This window comes from Triticum urartu, chromosome 2, assembly GCF_003073215.2.
Source record: "Triticum urartu cultivar G1812 chromosome 2, Tu2.1, whole genome shotgun sequence".
NCBI classification, from domain to species: domain Eukaryota; kingdom Viridiplantae; phylum Streptophyta; class Magnoliopsida; order Poales; family Poaceae; genus Triticum; species Triticum urartu.
In genome coordinates this window covers 68461958-68480222 of record NC_053023.1, presented here as the reverse complement: position 1 = coordinate 68480222, position 18265 = coordinate 68461958, and the positions used below count along the sequence as shown (strand labels likewise).

At 44.8% G+C, this 18265-nt stretch overlaps 4 protein-coding genes across 4 annotated transcripts; 2 read left to right on the top strand and 2 right to left on the bottom strand.

Annotated features, from left to right (window-relative positions):
• Window positions 1-1727: 1727 nt before the first annotated feature.
• LOC125535830 (nucleolar protein 56-like) lies at window positions 1728-5554 on the top strand. Its single transcript, XM_048698900.1, has 8 exons — window positions 1728-2065; window positions 2178-2392; window positions 2900-3012; window positions 3964-4151; window positions 4234-4486; window positions 4654-4802; window positions 4887-5033; window positions 5136-5554. The coding sequence occupies exons 1-8, from the start codon at window positions 1861-1863 to the stop codon at window positions 5258-5260; spliced, it is 1395 nt and encodes a 464-aa protein (XP_048554857.1). The 5' UTR covers window positions 1728-1860; the 3' UTR covers window positions 5261-5554.
• A 4285-nt stretch (window positions 5555-9839) lies between these two features.
• LOC125535833 lies at window positions 9840-11019 on the bottom strand. Its single transcript, XM_048698904.1, has 2 exons — window positions 10509-11019; window positions 9840-9993 (listed from the first exon to the last, which is right to left on the bottom strand). The coding sequence occupies exons 1-2, from the start codon at window positions 10984-10986 to the stop codon at window positions 9842-9844; spliced, it is 630 nt and encodes a 209-aa protein (XP_048554861.1). The 5' UTR covers window positions 10987-11019; the 3' UTR covers window positions 9840-9841.
• Window positions 11020-12919: 1900 nt separating this feature from the next.
• Window positions 12920-15234, bottom strand: LOC125535831 (pentatricopeptide repeat-containing protein At1g01970). The gene is given in 3 exon segments (XM_048698901.1): window positions 12920-13336; window positions 13338-14272; window positions 14735-15234. Coding segments are annotated over 3 exon segments (1389 nt in total). The 5' UTR covers window positions 15155-15234; the 3' UTR covers window positions 12920-13302.
• Window positions 15235-15356: 122 nt separating this feature from the next.
• LOC125535832 (elongation factor 1-beta) lies at window positions 15357-17279 on the top strand. The gene is made up of 6 exons (XM_048698903.1): window positions 15357-15576; window positions 15804-15920; window positions 16044-16113; window positions 16446-16551; window positions 16676-16789; window positions 16888-17279. The coding sequence occupies exons 1-6, from the start codon at window positions 15491-15493 to the stop codon at window positions 17049-17051; spliced, it is 657 nt and encodes a 218-aa protein (XP_048554860.1). The 5' UTR covers window positions 15357-15490; the 3' UTR covers window positions 17052-17279.
• Window positions 17280-18265: the final 986 nt, after the last annotated feature.

Below are 18265 nucleotides of genomic sequence, written 5' to 3'. Positions count from 1 at the left end.
AGGAGGCTTGAGATAAGTTGGGGATGAATGAGGTGATTAAAAAAGATTGTGCTATTGATCGTGCGGGTGAGGCGGTACTTGAATTCTTACTCCTTATGCGAGACCAGGACTTATCTAATTTGGGATTCCAAAATGTACATGAAATGATTGCTATAACCGTGTGGTATCTATGGTGGGACAGACGTAAGCTGGTCCATGAGGGAAATTTCAAAGATGCATACCACACATCCATGGGGGTCCGGGCTATAACGGATAATTTTGTTAACGCTAACTCCCTTAATGCAACCAGTAAACGAGGGGGTGGAGTAAACCTTCTATGGTTTTTGTTAAGCTGAATGTTCATGCATCTTTTGATCATGACTAGCATAGGGGCACAACGGGAGTTGTCTTTAGAGATGATAAAGGAAATTTCATTGTCGACGAAAATTGGAAGATTGATTAGTGTGTGGATGTTTTCATGACAGAAGCTTTGGCTCTAAGGTTTGGCTTATCTCTGGCATAAAAGGCGGGATGCAATCGCCTGGTAATAAACTCTCATAATATGGAAGTCATCGACACAATGAAGACTGGAGGACAATCTGCTGGAGTGCTGGCTGCAGTTTTTGATGACTATTATCTTTTGGCTTGTGATTTCCTCTCACTAGTTTTGAACATTTTAATAGGGAAGCGAACAGGGTTGCACATGAACAAGCTAGGTTAGCGAGAGTTTCCGCGACAAATGAGTGGTTTGAGGAGCCTATGGGCGATATTGTATCTTTTCTTATAGACTATGTAACCGTTATTTCCAATTAATAGAGTTGTTATTTTTTTAAAAAGGGTGTTAATAGGAAGCCCCAATATATGCTCAGGAGTTCTTTTGTGAGTTGTTCGAGATGATCTCAACATTGTCAGAAACGGCCGCCGTCCGCTCCTGTCCTAGACTCGCTTCCAACGCCCGCTGGTTTGCTTGATGAGTCAACAATGATGCATGGACCCATCTGGTCGTCTGCCCAGGGTGACCCTGCCGCCCTTGCAGATGTCAATCTACTGCCCCCTCGGCCATCCTTCTAGGTCCAAGGGCATTTCTTCTTCTTCAACGCCGACACACCTCCTTCTATAACCCTAAGCCCTAAACCATTGCTATACAACTGTCAGTCCACTGCCTCCTTGGCCATCCTTCTAAGTCTAGGGGTCTTTCTTCTTCTCTGATGTCGGCATGCCCCCCCCCCCCCCCCCCGCCCCCCCCCCCCCCGGAATCGTAAGGGCCCTGGCCCCACTGCCATCGCAATTGGTAGTCCACTTTCTCCTCGCGCGTCCTTCTAGGTCTAGGGTCGACTTTGTTCTTCTCCAACATCAACACACCTCTAAGGTTCTTTCTCAGTGCCGCTTTCAGCTTGGTTCATTCTTACCCTCTTGTGTGCCTCCAGCTCTGGCTCAGGGGACGTCGCCGGCATCGTTTCTCATGGCAAACTGAACCTGTAGGAAGAGAGGTATGTGCGAGTTGCCATACAAAAACTCATACTTTAGACGGTTCTTTCACCATCCAATTCGTTTGATTAAACCAAAGCCAAGATGTCTCTTCCGAATAGAGCGATGGTGCCGATCCCAACGTGGCCTCCAAGAGATGTCAATCAGGATAGCGCACGAGCGCTCAGAGAATCGGATTCGTGCATAAATCCAATCGGACGGCCGAGACTCGCCAGCGTAGCGCCAACGCAAACCCCACCATAATAAGTAAGGCCCCGGTGTCCAACTCGAGAAAAAAAAAGTAAGGCCCCGGCGAAGCTTAAGCCCACATCCCTCCGCCTAAACCCTAGCCTCTTCCCCGCCCCCGCCTCCCAAACCCCTCGGCCGTCGTCGCCGGCGAAGCGCGCGGGCGAGATGGCGCTCTACCTGCTCTTCGAGTCCGCGTCGGGGTACGCGCTCTTCCACGCCTCCGGCATCCGCAAGATCGGGCAGACCGTGGACGCCGTCCGCCCCACCCTGCTGGACCTCAAGCGGTTCAGCAAGGCCGTCAAGCTCGCCAGGTTCACCCCCTTCCTGTCCGCCGCCGACGCCACCAACCAGTGCAACGCCATCGCTGAAGGTATCGTATCCTCCCCCACCTCCCCCGGTGGAATCCTCGTGTCGAGCCTCCCTGCTTTATGTCTCCCGTGACGAGCGAATTGCGTGTGATGGGTGCTCTTTTGGTGGCTCAGGGATCACGACCGACGAGTTGGTAAACTTCCTGGTTCTCAACCTGCCCAAGGTCAAGGAGTGGAAGAAGGGCAAGTTCACCGTCGGCGTTGCCCAGCCCAAGGTCGGGTCCCGCATCACCGAGGCCACCGGAATCCCTTGCCAGTCCGATGACTATATCCAGGAACTGCTTGGCTCGGTGCGGCTGCACTTCGGTCCGTTGTTTGACCAACTCAAGGTGATGGATTTTGCATTTGCATTTGCGTCTAGTTTCGATGTTTTACATTGTTCCATACAAGATTGAACCGTGGAACATGCCTTGTGAAGCTGTAAGGTGCAGTAGGACAGAACACTGTGTGGTCTGAGTTGTGGGGTTGTGGCTGGGGTATTTGATTTTAGAGGATTCTACAGCAGTGGAATTTTTTAATGTTCTGGTGGTATGAACTATGAAAAAGTTTAATGTTCTGGTGGTATGAACTATGAAAAAGTTTAATGTTCTGGTGGTATGAACTATGATTTTGCATGAAGTGGGTGCAGAGAGTTGGACAATTACTACCTTATTATGGTTGACACATCACTTTCACTAGTTAAGTTTACCTAGATCATACAGTGAATTGCCTGGAAGCTCACAAATTGATTGCTGACATGTTAATCGTTCTTCAAGGGTTCTATTCCATCTGTAGGCTATTTATAGTGTTTTCTGGTTCTTGTTTGTAAACTCTGTTCCGTTGGTTTTTGATTGCAGCCATATGACGTGGAGAACTATAGCAGGGCAAGTGCGGATAACATGGTGACTCAAACTCTCATTCTGTTGGATACACTTGATAAGGGTATCAATTTCTTCACCATGAGAGTGAGGTTAGTCCCTCATCTTATTCTTAATTTGCTTAATTTAACTATCTGGTTCTTTGTTTTGTCTGTTGAGATGAGACTTGGATTATCTCAAAATAGATAAGTTGATGGCGACATAGAAGTCCTGAGAAAATTCTAGATATAGGTACTAGAGTTAACATTTGTGAGAAAATTCCAGTTTAGCTGTCGGTATATTGGTTGTGCCACCCTTTTCTGATTACATGAGTTTAAAAAGAAAGCTGAAATTTGATTAATTTCCTTTGCATGACCTCTTCTTTCGTAACCAGATTTTTTATACATCAGTGACATCAATCATATGGTCTATATGCTACTACTCCTTTCCCATTTATAGGTCCTGTGTATATCTCTAGGTTGTCAATTTTACCAATGCAATATGAATTATATATCACAAAAGTTATACCATTGGAAATACAACACTTGAAGTTTCTAATGGCATAATTTTATAATATATAACTTGTATTGTGTTGGTCAATTGTTGATCTAGGGGTACGCATGGGCTTAATAAACCGGAAAAGAGGTAGTATAATTACAAACCCTAAGCCCAAGTCTCTAGTTATACTATGTGGATTCAGTTGCATATTGTGTCGAAGTCTTGATAAATTGGCTCAATTCACGTGATCAAATACTTTATGTTAGTTGCATGTCCAGTCAGGTCACTGCCCGGCTTACTGTGACACAAGCGTTGTGTACCCTGTACTATCTTACAATATATATCCTATGGTAATGAAAGATCAATTTTAACTAATCGACTGTGCAGTTATCCTACACCATGTATGCTTTCTTTTCTTTGCGGGGAACACTAAACGCTTTAGATGGGTATAGTGACATTTCCTTTTCTTTTTACACTTGTTGACGCTGTAACTAGTTTTGAACATTTGTCACTGTAGTTGTGTTAGTTGCATGGTTGTATTAAATTGTTGCTTAACCATGATGCAGGGAGTGGTATGGATGGCATTTTCCTGAGCTGATCAAAATCGTGAATGACAACTACCTTTATGCTAAGCTTGCCAACTTTGTAGTAAACAAATCTGATTTGTCAGAGAAAGACATTCCAGCTTTAGCAGATCTGATTGGAGATGAGGACAAGGCAAAAGAAATTGTTGAAGCAGCAAAGGAATCTATGGGTAACAAGAATATTCACAATTGGTATGCTTCACAGTAGTTGCCATGGTTGCTTAGTTTACATAATCTTCTTTTTATTTCCAGGCCAGGACCTTTCACCAGTTGATTTGATCACTGTCCAACAGTTTGCTCAAAGGGTCATGAATCTATCTGAGTACCGTAAAAATATCTATGAGTATCTGGTGACAAAGATGAATGATATTGCACCAAATCTGACGTCATTGATTGGCGAAATGGTTGGAGCCCAGTTAATTTCTCATGCTGGCAGTCTTTCGAATCTTGCAAAATTACCTTCCTCCTCTCTCCAGATACTAGGTGCTGAGAAGGCGCTGAGAAGGTAACTGTGACCGAATGGTCTCCTTATGTATTCCCACGTCTTATTTTCTCAAGCTGTGCTCTCTTATTTGTGATTGTCCTTATACTCACTAACTGTTTTGTCAAGTATTCAGACTTTGTCCTCTATGTTTCTGATATGTTGTGATTGATTTCCTAATTTTACTGCAGAGCTCTTAGAACAGGTGGAAACACACCGAAGTATGGCCACATATTCCACTCATCTTTCATTGGCCGTGCATCGACGAAGAACAAGGGAAGAATGGCAAGATACCTGGCAAGCAAATGCTCAATGGCTTCACGCATTGACTGTTATTCAGGTTAGTTGAAGGACTTTGTTTGCAAAGGTTAAACATCCTGACTGCCCTTTCTGTTTGTTTTCCTCACTGGGTTATGAATTCCAGATATGAGTAGCTCCATTTTCGGTGAGAAGATGCGGGAACAAGTCGAGGAGAGATTAGACTTTTGTGAAAAGGATGTTGCATCATGCAAGAACCTTGATGTAATGAACGCTGCGATTGAGGGTATGACCAACACAGTCTCAGAGGAGGGTAAGGGCATTTCTCTTTATACATCGGTCTCTCAATCACTTAACTTCAAGTCTTTCTGTACATGTGTAAATTTACACGTCGCCCTGAACAATTCTTTCGCAGATAAGGAGAAGGAGAACGGTGGGAAAAAGGAGTCTAATTCTGAGGCTGATGATGATGCTATGCATCTTGATAAGCCTGCTATGCAGTCGACGTTGTGCACCCGATTGGCCATCGTCGAACTGTAGTCCTACATGCTACTAGTAGAATGCCATGCACGGGCTTTTGAAATATTTTGCTGGAGTTGTATATAAACAATGCATGTTAAATTTCACATGTATAGAAAGTCAGCACGGGCACAATTGGGTAATGATTGAAGTCCAACTAATTTGAGGAAGGATGTCTTTAGCTTCATTACACGATACTTGAGGAAGTAAAATGGGTTCGTGTAAGTCTTATCTAGATGAGACATTGTTATGCCACATCTGAGTGACATCATTATTGATTGTAGTCTGGTGCTTCCTCAATTCTGCTTTTCACTTGTGTGTTGTTGCTGTGGTTGTTTTGTTTTTTTACCCTGCAAGCCTTTTCTTTTGCCGTTTTTCACTTGTGTTGACTAGTAATAATGTATGTGCAATGCACGTTTATATTAGATAGGATATTAGTTGCACGTTATATTAGATAAGATATATCTGTTGCATGTTGGTATTTGGTAAGATGTCAATTACTTTTTCACCGAAATGATAAGATATTAATTACATGACAGATTTCAAGGGATAATGTTAAGTCAAAACGTGTTTATAACCAACGGCAGTGGTGGATAATTGAAGCGTTAAACGTGTTTGGTGCTCAACATTGAAGCGATTTGAACCGCTAAATAACATGATTTGACGGTCGAGATGGTTTGGATTTACTCATTTGGGTCCTTTTATATTGGTATATATATGTGTTGTTTCCACTCTGCGGGTTGCGCGTTGATCAGAGGAGCAATCCTCGTTCAGCCGTGAGTCGGCCTATCTCCGTGTGTGCATTAGTGCATACACAAACAACCATGTTACTGAGGTGTGTGCATGCCTGCATGGATAAGCTAGCTAGCTCACGATCAAGCAAAATTTTCTCAACCTCCTATGTACTAATCGATAAATGATTGTGACTAGTACAAATGCCCGTGCGTTGCAACGGACGATATTTTTTGAACATGCTCTGTGTGGCATTACACAACACTTCTTATATCCTAATGGCATTTGTCAGGACCTAATTCAGATCCGCGGTCTCATTCGATGAAAGAATAGTTGTGCATGGAATAGTCAAGCTATTTTTTTTTCTTGCCTGCCATTATGTAGAATGAGTCATACTATGGAAACCTAAAAAGCAGGCAACAAAATTACCCATTTACATAATCTAGCAAACTTTAAGCTAGCAATCTTGTGACCACAAGTTTATTACTATGGACATTTGCATTTGTCTACTTCTAATATATGAAAGAATTAAAGTGGTAAGCTATAGCCCATGCCATGCATTTGAGGCGCTGGTGGGTGCTCACTCCTAGGCTGACACGTTGTATGCAAAAAAAAAAAGACTTCTTTTAACTTTCTTTCAAGGATCTGCCGCTGAGGGCCACCGAATAATCTAGAGCACTATCCACCCCAGTCCATCGCTCCTTCCCTAATAATCTTGAGAGAGAGAGAGAGATGGAGAGAAAGAGGAGCTCCACTGGAGTCTCTTTTCTCTCCGGCGGCCTTACCCCCCCCCCCCCCCCCCCCCCCCTTCCCGGCCAACCGCCAAGGTCCTGTCCCTCCCAACGTTACCTCCACCCCCATCTTCTCTCCCCAACGCAACAAGAGAGGGGCAGAGAAAAAGGGAATTCATCCTTTTGCCGCCTTCATCCCTCGGCACCGAACAAGCACCATCCATTGCCACCAGCCCTCGCCGTTATCGACCACCGATGATCTCTCCAGTCTCCACCCTTGATCGAAGTGGCCCAATGGATTATCGCGCCACCATGGCCGAGGCCGTGAATGAATAGCCGTCGAGCCGCAACATCAGAGGACGTCAAAGTAGGCGTGATGTGGCTACATGCTCCAGGATGCGGCGGCGGGTGGGCATGCTTTGGGAGATGCACATCGTGTCGGGCCTCTCTGCCGCCTCCAGCCCAAGATCATGGACGACCACATGTGGTCTTTTGCCGCCGCCAATGTCCCCTTGTCCCAAAACCTTCAATCTCCACCGAGGTCGTGCAGCGTGGGTTTCATTGCGTCCGCGTCCCGGTGCACGCCAAAGGTATTCCGGGCTGCAGTCCACGCGTTCGTGCCCACCTCCCCATCATCACAAGTACACACACAACAAACTCTCTCTTTCTAGGGCGGCGGGGGCAGATGTTGCAATCAAACGGGCAGGAGCAGATTTTTTGCAAGGTTCACAGAAGTTTTGCCCTGATGTATTGGTCAGTTCTTACAACAGAACTTTCATCCCAGAAAAATGACAGTTCCTATAGTGCACTACGATCTTATTGAGAGTTGAAGGTTTATACGCAAGAGGACAGTTCGGTTTTGTTTTGAATAGGTACATCTTACAGCTTGCACAATGCGTACGCTCCTGAATTATTTAATCAAGTTACAAAGAAATTCAGTAACAATAGTGAAAAAGGTCTGGCTATATTGCTTCTAATTGCCAACAATTGAACTTTATAAAAAAATGTACATTCAGGAAAAATAGTAATTTTTGTTTTGCAATTTGCCAAATATTTTGTGCATGCCAAAAAACTATAGACATGCACGACACACCTCTTAAGGGACATTAGCCGCAATTCTGATCTTCCGATGGTCCTTGGACGAATTCCTAGGGTATGAGAATTCATAAGACAAAAAGCAGGAACACTACCTGAACTGGTTTTCGTCATGGTGGACTGCCAGGTTAGATCAAACACATACCTTATATTTTATTATGTTTTGTTTCATGTAAAAAGCTTAGGACTGTGTCTAATGAAAAATTAAGTTATTCCGACAGGGAACTACCATGGAGTAAATGGTGCCACAACATAAAACAAACAAGTTCAAGAATAAACTGAAAGCAAGGCGCTCTCTACCGAATTCGAAATTTAGATCTTCAGGATGCCAAGAAGATTTACAAAGCAGTGGACTTTCCGTTGAGAATTTGCTTGCTAAAAAATATTGGCAGTAGAGATGCAGTCTCAGCTAGAGAATTTCCCCATCTTTGCTTACACTGTCTTCAATTTTTTAGTATTGGCAATGTGAATACAGCAAAACACTTTGCTGTCAGGTAAAAATTTCTACAAGCAAATCAAGTAGCACTATATGCAAGTAAAAATGAGAGCTGATATGCAGTTATTGTTTTTCTCTTGCGAAACTAACAACAAGCATTTAGATGGGCTGTTTCACAAGCGCGGCGTGCCGCCTCCTTCCTTTCACTGGTGTTAATGCACAGCACAATCAGCTAGGTACAAATAAATCTACTGAATCACGTGAGACTGTCCCCTCTTAAATTTGGAGATGAAAACAGGTTAAGTCAGAATTGGCAGTATTTGTACAGATTAATGCACAGGCATTTGTTACAATATCAAGCCAAAGTGAATATATAGTTTCAGTTTTGTATAAATACACCTCTATGCCAAATTGCCTTAGATTATTTCACTAACTAAAAAGAGTTGTACAGAAAGAGGGTAAACAAACTAACTAAAAAGACAAAAAGATGAAAATCCTACAGGTAAGCAAAGCAACCCCTAAGAGAGAAAATACCCTCTTTAAGAACATGACTCTTTATCATATAGCATCCAGTTCTTGTCACGTTGACAAAACGTGGAAAACTATTAGTCTGCCCATGATGTAATGCTAGGAATTGTTCGATTTTACGGTTTCTCTAGGAGAAATTAATGATATGTTGCAGCAACACATGCAGAAGTTTTGAACCTTTTGATCCTACCAAGTGCATCATTCAACTCACACATGCAAATATTGGCAATGTGATATATACATGCAACTAAAAAATACTTTATGGGAAAGAAAAAGTAACCCATGACACAGAACACAACATCTCTGAAGCCACCCATGGCAGAAAATACGATGGTATAGCAGCAAACCCTTTGTCCTTTACAGCAATATAATGTTAATCTCGGCCTGATGTTTCTTAGTTATAGCCTCATCCTATTTTCTTCAGAGTACTCATCCTTCCATGCTAACACAATTATGTTATTCCAGAAACGCTATACTTGAGTTTACCTTAACTCTGATGTAATACGAAGCTTCGTAACAGATAAGCAAACACGTATGATCACTGCTACTCTAAGTAGACTTATGCAAAAAAATAAAGACCAGAGCAGTAACTATCAATCAGATTTATACCAAAGTGAATCCCCACCACCCCCTAACGGAAAAAAGTAATGATATTGGCATCCATATTACTGAAAGTACAGTACACATAAGCTATATATATACTTTCAGTTTTGCTACTCTATGTTCAGGAAGTAAACATGGGTTCAGGAGATAAACTCATATGTTCAGAATAGATCCAACTGGGAGAGGCTTGTTACACTTCAAATAAATATTGAAAAGCACACATATCCAACATAAGTTATTTGTAGTACACGCTGAGATATCTATTCATGTGTATGCCACTGCAAAGCTAATTGATAACTGAAGAAATGATTCTTTCCAGTGATTAGCTTTCAAGGGTAGAGATGTCTGCAGTACGAATGATTTTTCCATGAGGCCAAGCTCATGTCAGAAATTCCTACAGCGTAAAAGAGCCTAACAATTTCCATTTGCACAGCAACCACAGCTATTTGTTAATAAAGTTTTTACAAACCCAACAGATCAAATATGAATATATCCATGCGAAGAGTTGACACTTGAATAGTCCAATAAAACTGGAATCGAGATGTACATTTCGGCAAGGATACAACTTACTTCCCTAAGAAGAAATCGTGGCTTGCTTTCCTGCTGCAAGTCCCAGATCGAGCTGCAACCTATACTTTGGCCATCGTAGGAGCAGCGGCTAAAGTTCAGTCAAGCTAGCAAATAAATAGTGTTATGTATGCAATGCAATACAAGCAGGGACCATGGATGATATCTTTGTAGAGCTAGTGGTAAAACCATATAATTAAACTATACTACTTTGCAACAACATAATACAAAATATATGATGCCCACTGCCCACTGAAAAGGAACCATAATTCTAACTTATTCCATTAACTGAATTCTGAAATCTGTAAAGCTTGCTCTACTTGACCAAATCAAGCAAATGAGCACACTATGGATATCATCAGGAAATTCATGTTGTGACGAAAAACTGGTTCTACCTGTAATAAGTAGACTAATTCTTGCAAAACATAAATCTGCTTGGACAGAAAATCCTCTAAGACTAATAGGCATAACTGTTATTTGGGGATATCTTGACCATCAATATTCTGAATTGCACAAACTTAGTACCTTTGGATGTAAACAGGGGATTCCATCCAGTGAATATCAAGGGGATACATACCTCTGGTGTAGCTCAGGCGACATTGGACGGATGTTCTTGTTCCTCCGGCAAACTCGGCGCTTCTTCCTCGGGCGAACTTGGCAGCGTCGGAGAATGAGAAGAATACAAGGAGGTGTCCGGAGAGGACTGGAGGCAGCGTAGAGGTCATAGGCCGGCCGCGAGCTCGCGGAGGCATGGAGGTCCGGCGGCCGTGGCTTCCTGCAAAGGAGAGAGAGAGGGAGGTGAGAGATAGAACCGGAGGGAGGGGGAGAAGGAGAGGAGGGAAGGGCGGCGCGTTGGTCCGGCAGCGGCGCTCCGATGGCCGGCCGACGCGGGGCGGCGGTCCGGCGGCCATGGCTTCCGCCTCCTGTAAAAGAGAAAGAGGGAGGTGAGAAATAGAACCGGACAAAGGGGAGGGAATAAGGAGAGAGGGCATGGCGGCACGCTCGTCCGTCGGCGGCGCGGGGCGGCGAGGAGGCACGAGCGCGAGCCCGCGCATGGAGGTGTTGGGTGCGGTCGGCGGCGGCGGGCACCGGCAGATGCAGGGTGTTTTTTGTGAAAACGATTTTATCAGATTCACTTAAAATAGTACTGCGGGTTTAATACGCAAAAGCATAGGGGCTTTTTTGAAAAAACGTCAGCGACGTACGACCAGCAGCGATCGCTGGTTTATTAGTAGGGAAAGATAGGAACAACCATACGTGATAAAACAAGAACTATACAAAAGGAAATCTAAAATAACAAATTAAAAAAAATGTTTGTTGATTTAAAATGTATGCGGATAAAAAAAGTTCATGAATAGAAAAAGTGTTTGTAAATTTTAAAATTGTTCATGGATACAAAAAAATGTTTGTGAGTATTAAAAATGCTAATAAATTTAGAAAATGTTCACGCATGTAAAAATTATCCATGCAATAAAAAATTATGCATGAACTTAAAAATATTTGTGAATTTGAGAGAATTCGAAAAAAATCATGATTTTTTTCAAATCACAAATGTGACGAAGTCGCCATTTTAAAAAGTTCACAATTTTAAGAAAATGTTCATGATTTTTTTAAAATAAAAAAATTCATGACTGTTTTTAAATTATGGACATGTGACTAGTCAACAGTCTAGTTGCATAGGGACAAAGAAGGGACAAGGCCCAGTTGCATGCCGGATGTCGACTTACAATTGGGGACAAAAGGGGTCGGGGGTGGACTTGTAACTGGGACAAATAATAGGTCATCCCCAGCTGCGTATGACAGATGGAATCACAACTAGGAGAACAAAAGAGGCGAGCCCAGTTGCATCCTGGGGTGGACTTGCAATTGAGACAAAAAAAAAGAGTCGCCCTCCTCCCCCTCCCTCAGTTGCGTGGCGAGGGTGAATTTGCAACCGAGACGAAAAATGGGTCAGATCTAGTTGCATGTCAGAGGCAGCGTCTAGTAGGAGACATGCAACTACCCATTTCCGCCTCCCAAGTTACGTCCGCTTTGAAAACATGCAGTTTTGAGGCATGGGTGATACTTGCATTCACGTGTTTGGTGATGGACATGCAACTTACAACGAAAAAATATTTGAGTTCAAAATGTTCGTAAATATTTAAAATGATAACGAGGAAAAGAAAAAAATAGCAAAAAAGAAAAAGGAAAGGGAAAAAATCACAACCCACACAAAAAGGAAAAAGGAAGAGGTTTTTAATTTTTCTTGGAGAGAACCAAAAAAACATACATATGTATAATTATGTTTAGAATTGAAAAATAAGAAAAAACTGTTGGAAATATACCCTTTTTTTTAGATGGGAAATATACCCTAGAGACACTAATATTTGTATTATTATATTTCCATATTCCACTCATCGACCAAGAACAAGGGAAGAATGGCTAGATACCTGGCAAACAAATGCTCAATTGCTTCACGCATTGACTGTTATTGAGGTTAGTTGAAGGACTTTGTCTGCAAAGGTTAAACATCCTGACTGCCTTTTTGTTTGTTTTCCTCACTGGGTTATGAATTCCAGAGATGAGTAGCTCCATTTTCAGTGAGAAACTGCGTGAACAAGTCGAGGAGAGATTAGACTTTCATGACAAGGGTGTTGCACCACGCAAGAACCTTGATGTAATGAAAGCTGCAATTGAGGGTATGACCAACACAGTCTCAGAGGAGGGTAAGGGTACTTCTCTTTATATATTGGTCTCTCAATCACTTAATTTCAAGTCTTTCTGTACATGTGTAAATTTACACCTTGCCCTCTTCCGCAGACAAGGAGAAGGAGAAGGAGAACAGTGACATGTCTGCCAAGAAAAGTAAGAAAAAGAAGTCCAAATCTGAGGCTGATGGTGACGCCATGGATCTTGATAAGTCTGCCAATACGGCCGCAGCAGAAGCTGAACCTGAGACAGAGAAGAAGGAAAATAAAAAGAAGCACAAGCTAGAGGAGCCCCAAGATCAAGAGATGGCAGCCAATGACGACGGCGAACAAGAGGAGCCCCAAGAATCTTATTTCGAAGTTGTTTCTCTCTGCACTGGGACACATTTTGAGGTCTATAATCTAGAAGAGCATGAATTGAGGAGCCCTGCTTTTCATATCATGAACAAGATGTATTAATGTTAAGTTGACATTTTTTTCCAGAGAGATGTTACGTTGGCATTACTGTTGCCTGGTTTTGTGGAATCTTATTTCTCTTCTGCACTAGAGTTTCAGCTACATACACTTACTCACATAGATCCTGGCATCCTGCCTCTTGTGATTAGGGGTTCCTCATGATTGTGCATGTGATTTCTGAAAACATATTGTCATAATATGAACGCAAATGGCACTGGAGTTACAAAATCACTTCAGTTGCAGAGGTAATGGACCGAGTGATTTTGCTCTTCCTGTTGGTTGCCCCTTTCGTCTGGACTGAAATGCTGGGTTGCTGGTGTACTGAAATGCTGTGTTTGCTCTTTTTGCCTTTTCTCCATTCCTTCTTGACCCTGTCTTTGCTCTTCCAACTCTTCGTCCCTTCCTTCAGGAGTGAAACACTCTGCTTGCTCTTGCTACTCTTACTCACTTCCTCCAGGACCTGCTCCACTTCATGAACCACCCCGAGCCTCCCGAACCATGCCGCAAGCAACTGCGACGGCTCTTGACCGATCACGACACCATTCTCTTCAAGCTCCGCCAGAAACTCCAATGCTCCTTCCAGCTTGTTGGCCTTGTCGTACGCGCCGAGTATCAAGGTGACACACCTGTCGCACGGTTCCAGTCCCACACTCCTCATGTTTCGGGTCACACAGACAGCCTCGTCGATCCTATTGGAGAGGCAGTACGCGTTCACCAGGAGCGCGCACAGCTTTGTGTCCGGCACCGTCCCCGCGAACTGTACCGCGTCGAAAACCCGCTGCGCCCCCTCTGAATCGCCTTTGTACGAGTATGCTCTAAGCAGAGCCTTGTAGACCTCTTTTCCTGCGAAGACCTGCTGATCCTCCGTCTGTTTGATCAGATCTTCTGCTTGGTCTAGCATGTCTGCTCTGATGTAGGCCATGATCATCGAACCGTACGCGCGCTTATCGAGCGGTAGGCCCAGCAACACGATCTCTTCGAATGTTTCATTTGCGCGGGTGAGATCCCCGGCCTTGCTGTACATGTCCACCAGTGCAGTCAGCATGACCTGATCACATGGGAGGCCTCTGGCTTTCATGGCCTGGAATGCTTCCTCGGCTTCCCGCAACAGATTTTGCTTGCCGTAGATTTGCATCAACTTGGTGTAGTCGCGCACATTCGCTTCGAAAGAATCCTCCAGCAGTGCATATTCTAGTACCTAGCCAACACACAGTCCATTCGTAAGGTCACATTGCCGATAAAATTAATGCGAACAGTCACCATTGACGCAATTCAGAAGTTCAGCCATTTCTAATTCAATGTTCAGTAAGGAGTTCAGATCAGAAGTGCATAAAATTCTAAACTCAAAATTCCCTAAAGAAGATGTGAGTAAACTAAGACCATGTTCATTCTCCAAGCAAATGAAATCTCACTCAGGCAATGGTGGTGCCGAAAAATAACAACGATTTCAACCTAGTGCAGCAACAAGCAGAGGACATTTCACGTTCTCAAGTAAGTAGCTAATTCAACTGCTTCATAATCATGAAAAATGATCACTCCCTAGGTGATTCTAGTACTTGAGCAACCACCCCTAACCACAGTCCAGCAAACGCACCATGTAATTTCCATTTGCTCCAAAGATTCATCAACGAGATTTGGGGGAAAAATAATGCCCACTGACCTCAGCGAGAAGCGGGCTCTCCATAGCCTTGAGCTCCTTGAGGACCAGCAACCAGTCCGCCCTCTTGGGCTTCATGGCCTTCACCCAGAACGCAAGGACCACGCCGAGATTCTCATCGCCGGGGGACAGCGACACGACGCGCGGCATCAGCGCCCTGCATCGGTTGGGCAGCTTGGGGGACAGGCCGCGCATCGCCTGCTCCTGGGGCTCGGACAGGTCGGACCCGAGCGCATCCCACCTGAACCTCGGCGTCTCCTCCGCCTCCACCGCCGCCGCCTGCGCAGTCCCCGCCGCCCGAGGCCGCGCCTTCGCTCCACGGCGGCCGGGCGCGCTCTCGCATTGCGAAGACGCCCTCGTGGTGCAGGCCCTGGAGGCTTGCGAGGCCAGCGAGTGGAAGGCCGGGGCAGCGAGCGATACCATGGGAGCTCGCCGGAGAAGACGACGAGGGAGCTGAGCAAGGAGCAGAGGGCTCTATCCAGTGGCACGATCGAATCTGAACCGTCCAATGGTGGGAGATCCGATCGAGCGGCCAGGATGCGCGTGTAGCTTTCCCAGGGAATATCCCCACCGTAGATGCCAGATCGCACGGGCGTGCGCGACGTGGGACCCACCGGCGCGGCCGCCAGGTATAAATAGCCGGCCCTGGCTACCCCGCAGTCCCCTCTCGGTCTCGCTAGGGTTTTGCGATTTTAGCCTCCAGCGCCGCCGCCGCCGCCGCCCAGCGAATTCGACAAGCCCCCGAGCTCGCCGGATCCGATGGCCGTCACGTTCTCCGACCTCCACACCGCCGACGGGCTCAAGGCCCTCGAGGCGCACCTCGCCGGCAAGACCTACATCTCCGGGTGAGCACAGTCGCCTACCCTACTCACTCGCTGTACTCGATCAGATCTGCTAGTTCGTAGTGGTCTGCAGTTGGATTAGCTAGGTTTGAACTGATCTGCGCTGCGATATTTGATTGCCTACAACATGAGATCTCTTCTCCTTAGTTTCGAATTTTGCAAATCTGGTGATTTTTCTGGTTGGATGCGGCTGTGTTTGCTTATTAGTAGTGTCTGTGATGCTTCCGCAGCGATGGGATCACCAAGGACGACGTCAAGGTGTTCGCGGCGGTGCCCGTGAAGCCCAGCGCCGAGTTCCCGAACGCTGCCCGCTGGTATGACACCGTCGCCGCGGCTGTTGCTTCAAGGTACGAAGTGTAGTATGTGCTGTTCTATCTTAGTATGCTGTCACTTAGCATGGCAGATTAATCTGGCCTATCGAATGGTGTAATTATATGCATGGTTTCTTAATGCCTTTGCTGACTATGCAGGTTCCCTGGCCAGTCCTCTGGGGTGAGTGCATCATCGGCTCCTGCTGCAGCTGCTCCTGCCGCTTCCAAGGTTTGCTCCTGCTTGTCCATGTTTGTTGTGTCAATTACTACTTTGAGAGTTTGAGCAATCGGTGCTTTTATTTGCCCTTTGAAGGCTTTATTGTTACTATAATAAGTTCTATAGTGACTGCAGCATGTGCTAGAACTCCAAATTGTAGTTTTGAGGGAATGATAATCGTTCTTTTAGTAAATAGAACTGTGTGTATGCCAAGCTCTGAATGCTTCACATTAATGAATGTTTGCTGAAGTACTATCTCAGTTACATTTATGTCAATCTTCATAGGCCTCATTTGAATTCGAATATAATTATTGCTCTGCATTGTGCGCTTGACCTTCTTGCAGGATGAAGACGACGATGATGACATGGATCTGTTTGGCGATGAGACCGAGGAGGACAAGAAAGCTGCAGCTGCGCGTGAGGCTGCCAAGCCTGCAAAGAAGAAAGAAAGTAAGCTCTTCTAGTGCTGTATGCTTAAATTTTCTGCGGAGTTCTAGGCAACTATTCTGCAGCATTCACCTAGTCTGGCATACATTTTCATTGTCCAGTTTGTGCTAACTCCAAGCTTATTTAGGTGGCAAATCCTCTGTCCTCATGGACATCAAGCCATGGGACGATGAGACTGACATGAAGAAGTTGGAGGAGGCTGTCCGCAGTGTTCAAATGGAGGGTCTCACCTGGGGTGCATGTAAGGAACTCATTTCTTTTCATATAGTATATATCTCTTATCATACCTCACTGATGCAACAGTTTGAGAAAGTTAACATAATGCTTTCACTCTCGCAGCTAAGCTTATGCCCGTGGGTTATGGCATCAAGAAGCTCCAGATCATGCTGACGATCATTGACGACCTCGTGTCTGTCGACACTCTTATTGAGGAAGTGCTCTGCGAGACGCCCATCAACGAGTATGTCCAGTCGTGTGACATCGTTGCCTTCAACAAGATCTAGAATCTTTGTTGACCCACTTGTTGCTGCTGGATTCTTGGTACTGGGATCTGTCGATCTGGAAAACATTATTGTCGTCCCATTTAGTTACCCCTCTTACAGAAATGCTACTGGTTTTGTTTTTGAGTGATGCCCTGGTCTTGAATGTCTGCTACCTTTAAATAGTTGAACTGCTGAGCGGTTTGTAATGGCGAAACATCTATCATGTGGAGTAAAATCAGTCTTTGATAACTGTGATAGGATGATCGAGATGTTCTTGTTTACAATTGTTTCCATATCCGAGATGTGACTCGAAACTCAATCTTACCACCAAGAAATAAGAAGCTGTCGTGCCTAGCGCTGTACGGTGCCTTAATCGTTTCAATTTATGAACTTAGAGGATTGCACAGCCTTAAGCTCATGGTGCCCAAATGAAGTGTTGCTTTGAGAAACATAAAGGCAGGCTCTGCAAATCAACGCACGTCCCTCACAATCACGGGTGGCAGCACCATGAGGAACTGTTTGGATTGTCAGCTTGAACGTTTTGACACATGTTTACCAACTGATTATGCCACAACTATGGAAGCTGATGATTTCACACAAACTTTCAATATTCTGTTGGCAAGCCTTGCATGGTATAATTCCTTTAAAATCAATCCTGGTGAACCGTCATGTAGGGTCTGACGGTGGATGCCCAATATGCCAGGAGGTGGCTGAGGATATCAAACATCTCCTCTTTGAATGCGCTCATGCCAGGGAATTGTGGAGTAGCCTGGGGATTCTTGAAATTGTCGAAGAGGCCATGGGGGTAGATCGATCTGGTCCAGCCGTGCTTGAATACTTACTATTGATGAATGACCGTCCGGTTCCATTAAAGCCAAGCCTAGATGTCAAACAAATTTTGGCTGTAGGGGGCTGGTACCTATGGTAGTTCCGTCGTGAATTCACACACAATAGATCCCCACCGCAGTCCTTGAGATGGCCCATGGCAGTTCTGGCTATTGCAAACAACTTCCATCAAGCAAACCAAAGGAGTCGAGATACCCATGAAAAAAGGTGGCTGAAACCCAATCCGAGATTTGTGAAGTTGAATGTGGATGCCTCATTCCATGTAGATTACTGGAGCAACGGCAGCAGTCATTCGAGATGAGAAAGGTAACTTCTTAGCAGCCCAATGCAAATACTTAACACATGTATCAGATGTGGTCACCTCTGAAGCTCTGGCAATGAGAAACGGT

Coding starts and splice junctions, on each gene's coding strand:
- LOC125535830 (XM_048698900.1), top strand. CDS start 1,861: ATGGCGCTCTACCTGCTCTTCGAGTCCGCGTCGGGGTACGCGCTCTTC. Junction 3,013..3,963: donor TTCTTCACCATGAGAGTGAG/GTTAGTCCCTCA, acceptor ACCATGATGCAG/GGAGTGGTATGGATGGCATT. Junction 4,152..4,233: donor AGCAGCAAAGGAATCTATGG/GTAACAAGAATA, acceptor TTTTATTTCCAG/GCCAGGACCTTTCACCAGTT.
- LOC125535832 (XM_048698903.1), top strand. CDS start 15,491: ATGGCCGTCACGTTCTCCGACCTCCACACCGCCGACGGGCTCAAGGCC. Junction 16,114..16,445: donor CTGCTCCTGCCGCTTCCAAG/GTTTGCTCCTGC, acceptor ACCTTCTTGCAG/GATGAAGACGACGATGATGA. Junction 16,790..16,887: donor GGGTCTCACCTGGGGTGCAT/GTAAGGAACTCA, acceptor TCACTCTCGCAG/CTAAGCTTATGCCCGTGGGT.
- LOC125535833 (XM_048698904.1), bottom strand. CDS start 10,986: ATGCGCGGGCTCGCGCTCGTGCCTCCTCGCCGCCCCGCGCCGCCGACG. Junction 9,994..10,508: donor TCGCCTGAGCTACACCAGAG/GTATGTATCCCC, acceptor GCCAAAGTATAG/GTTGCAGCTCGATCTGGGAC.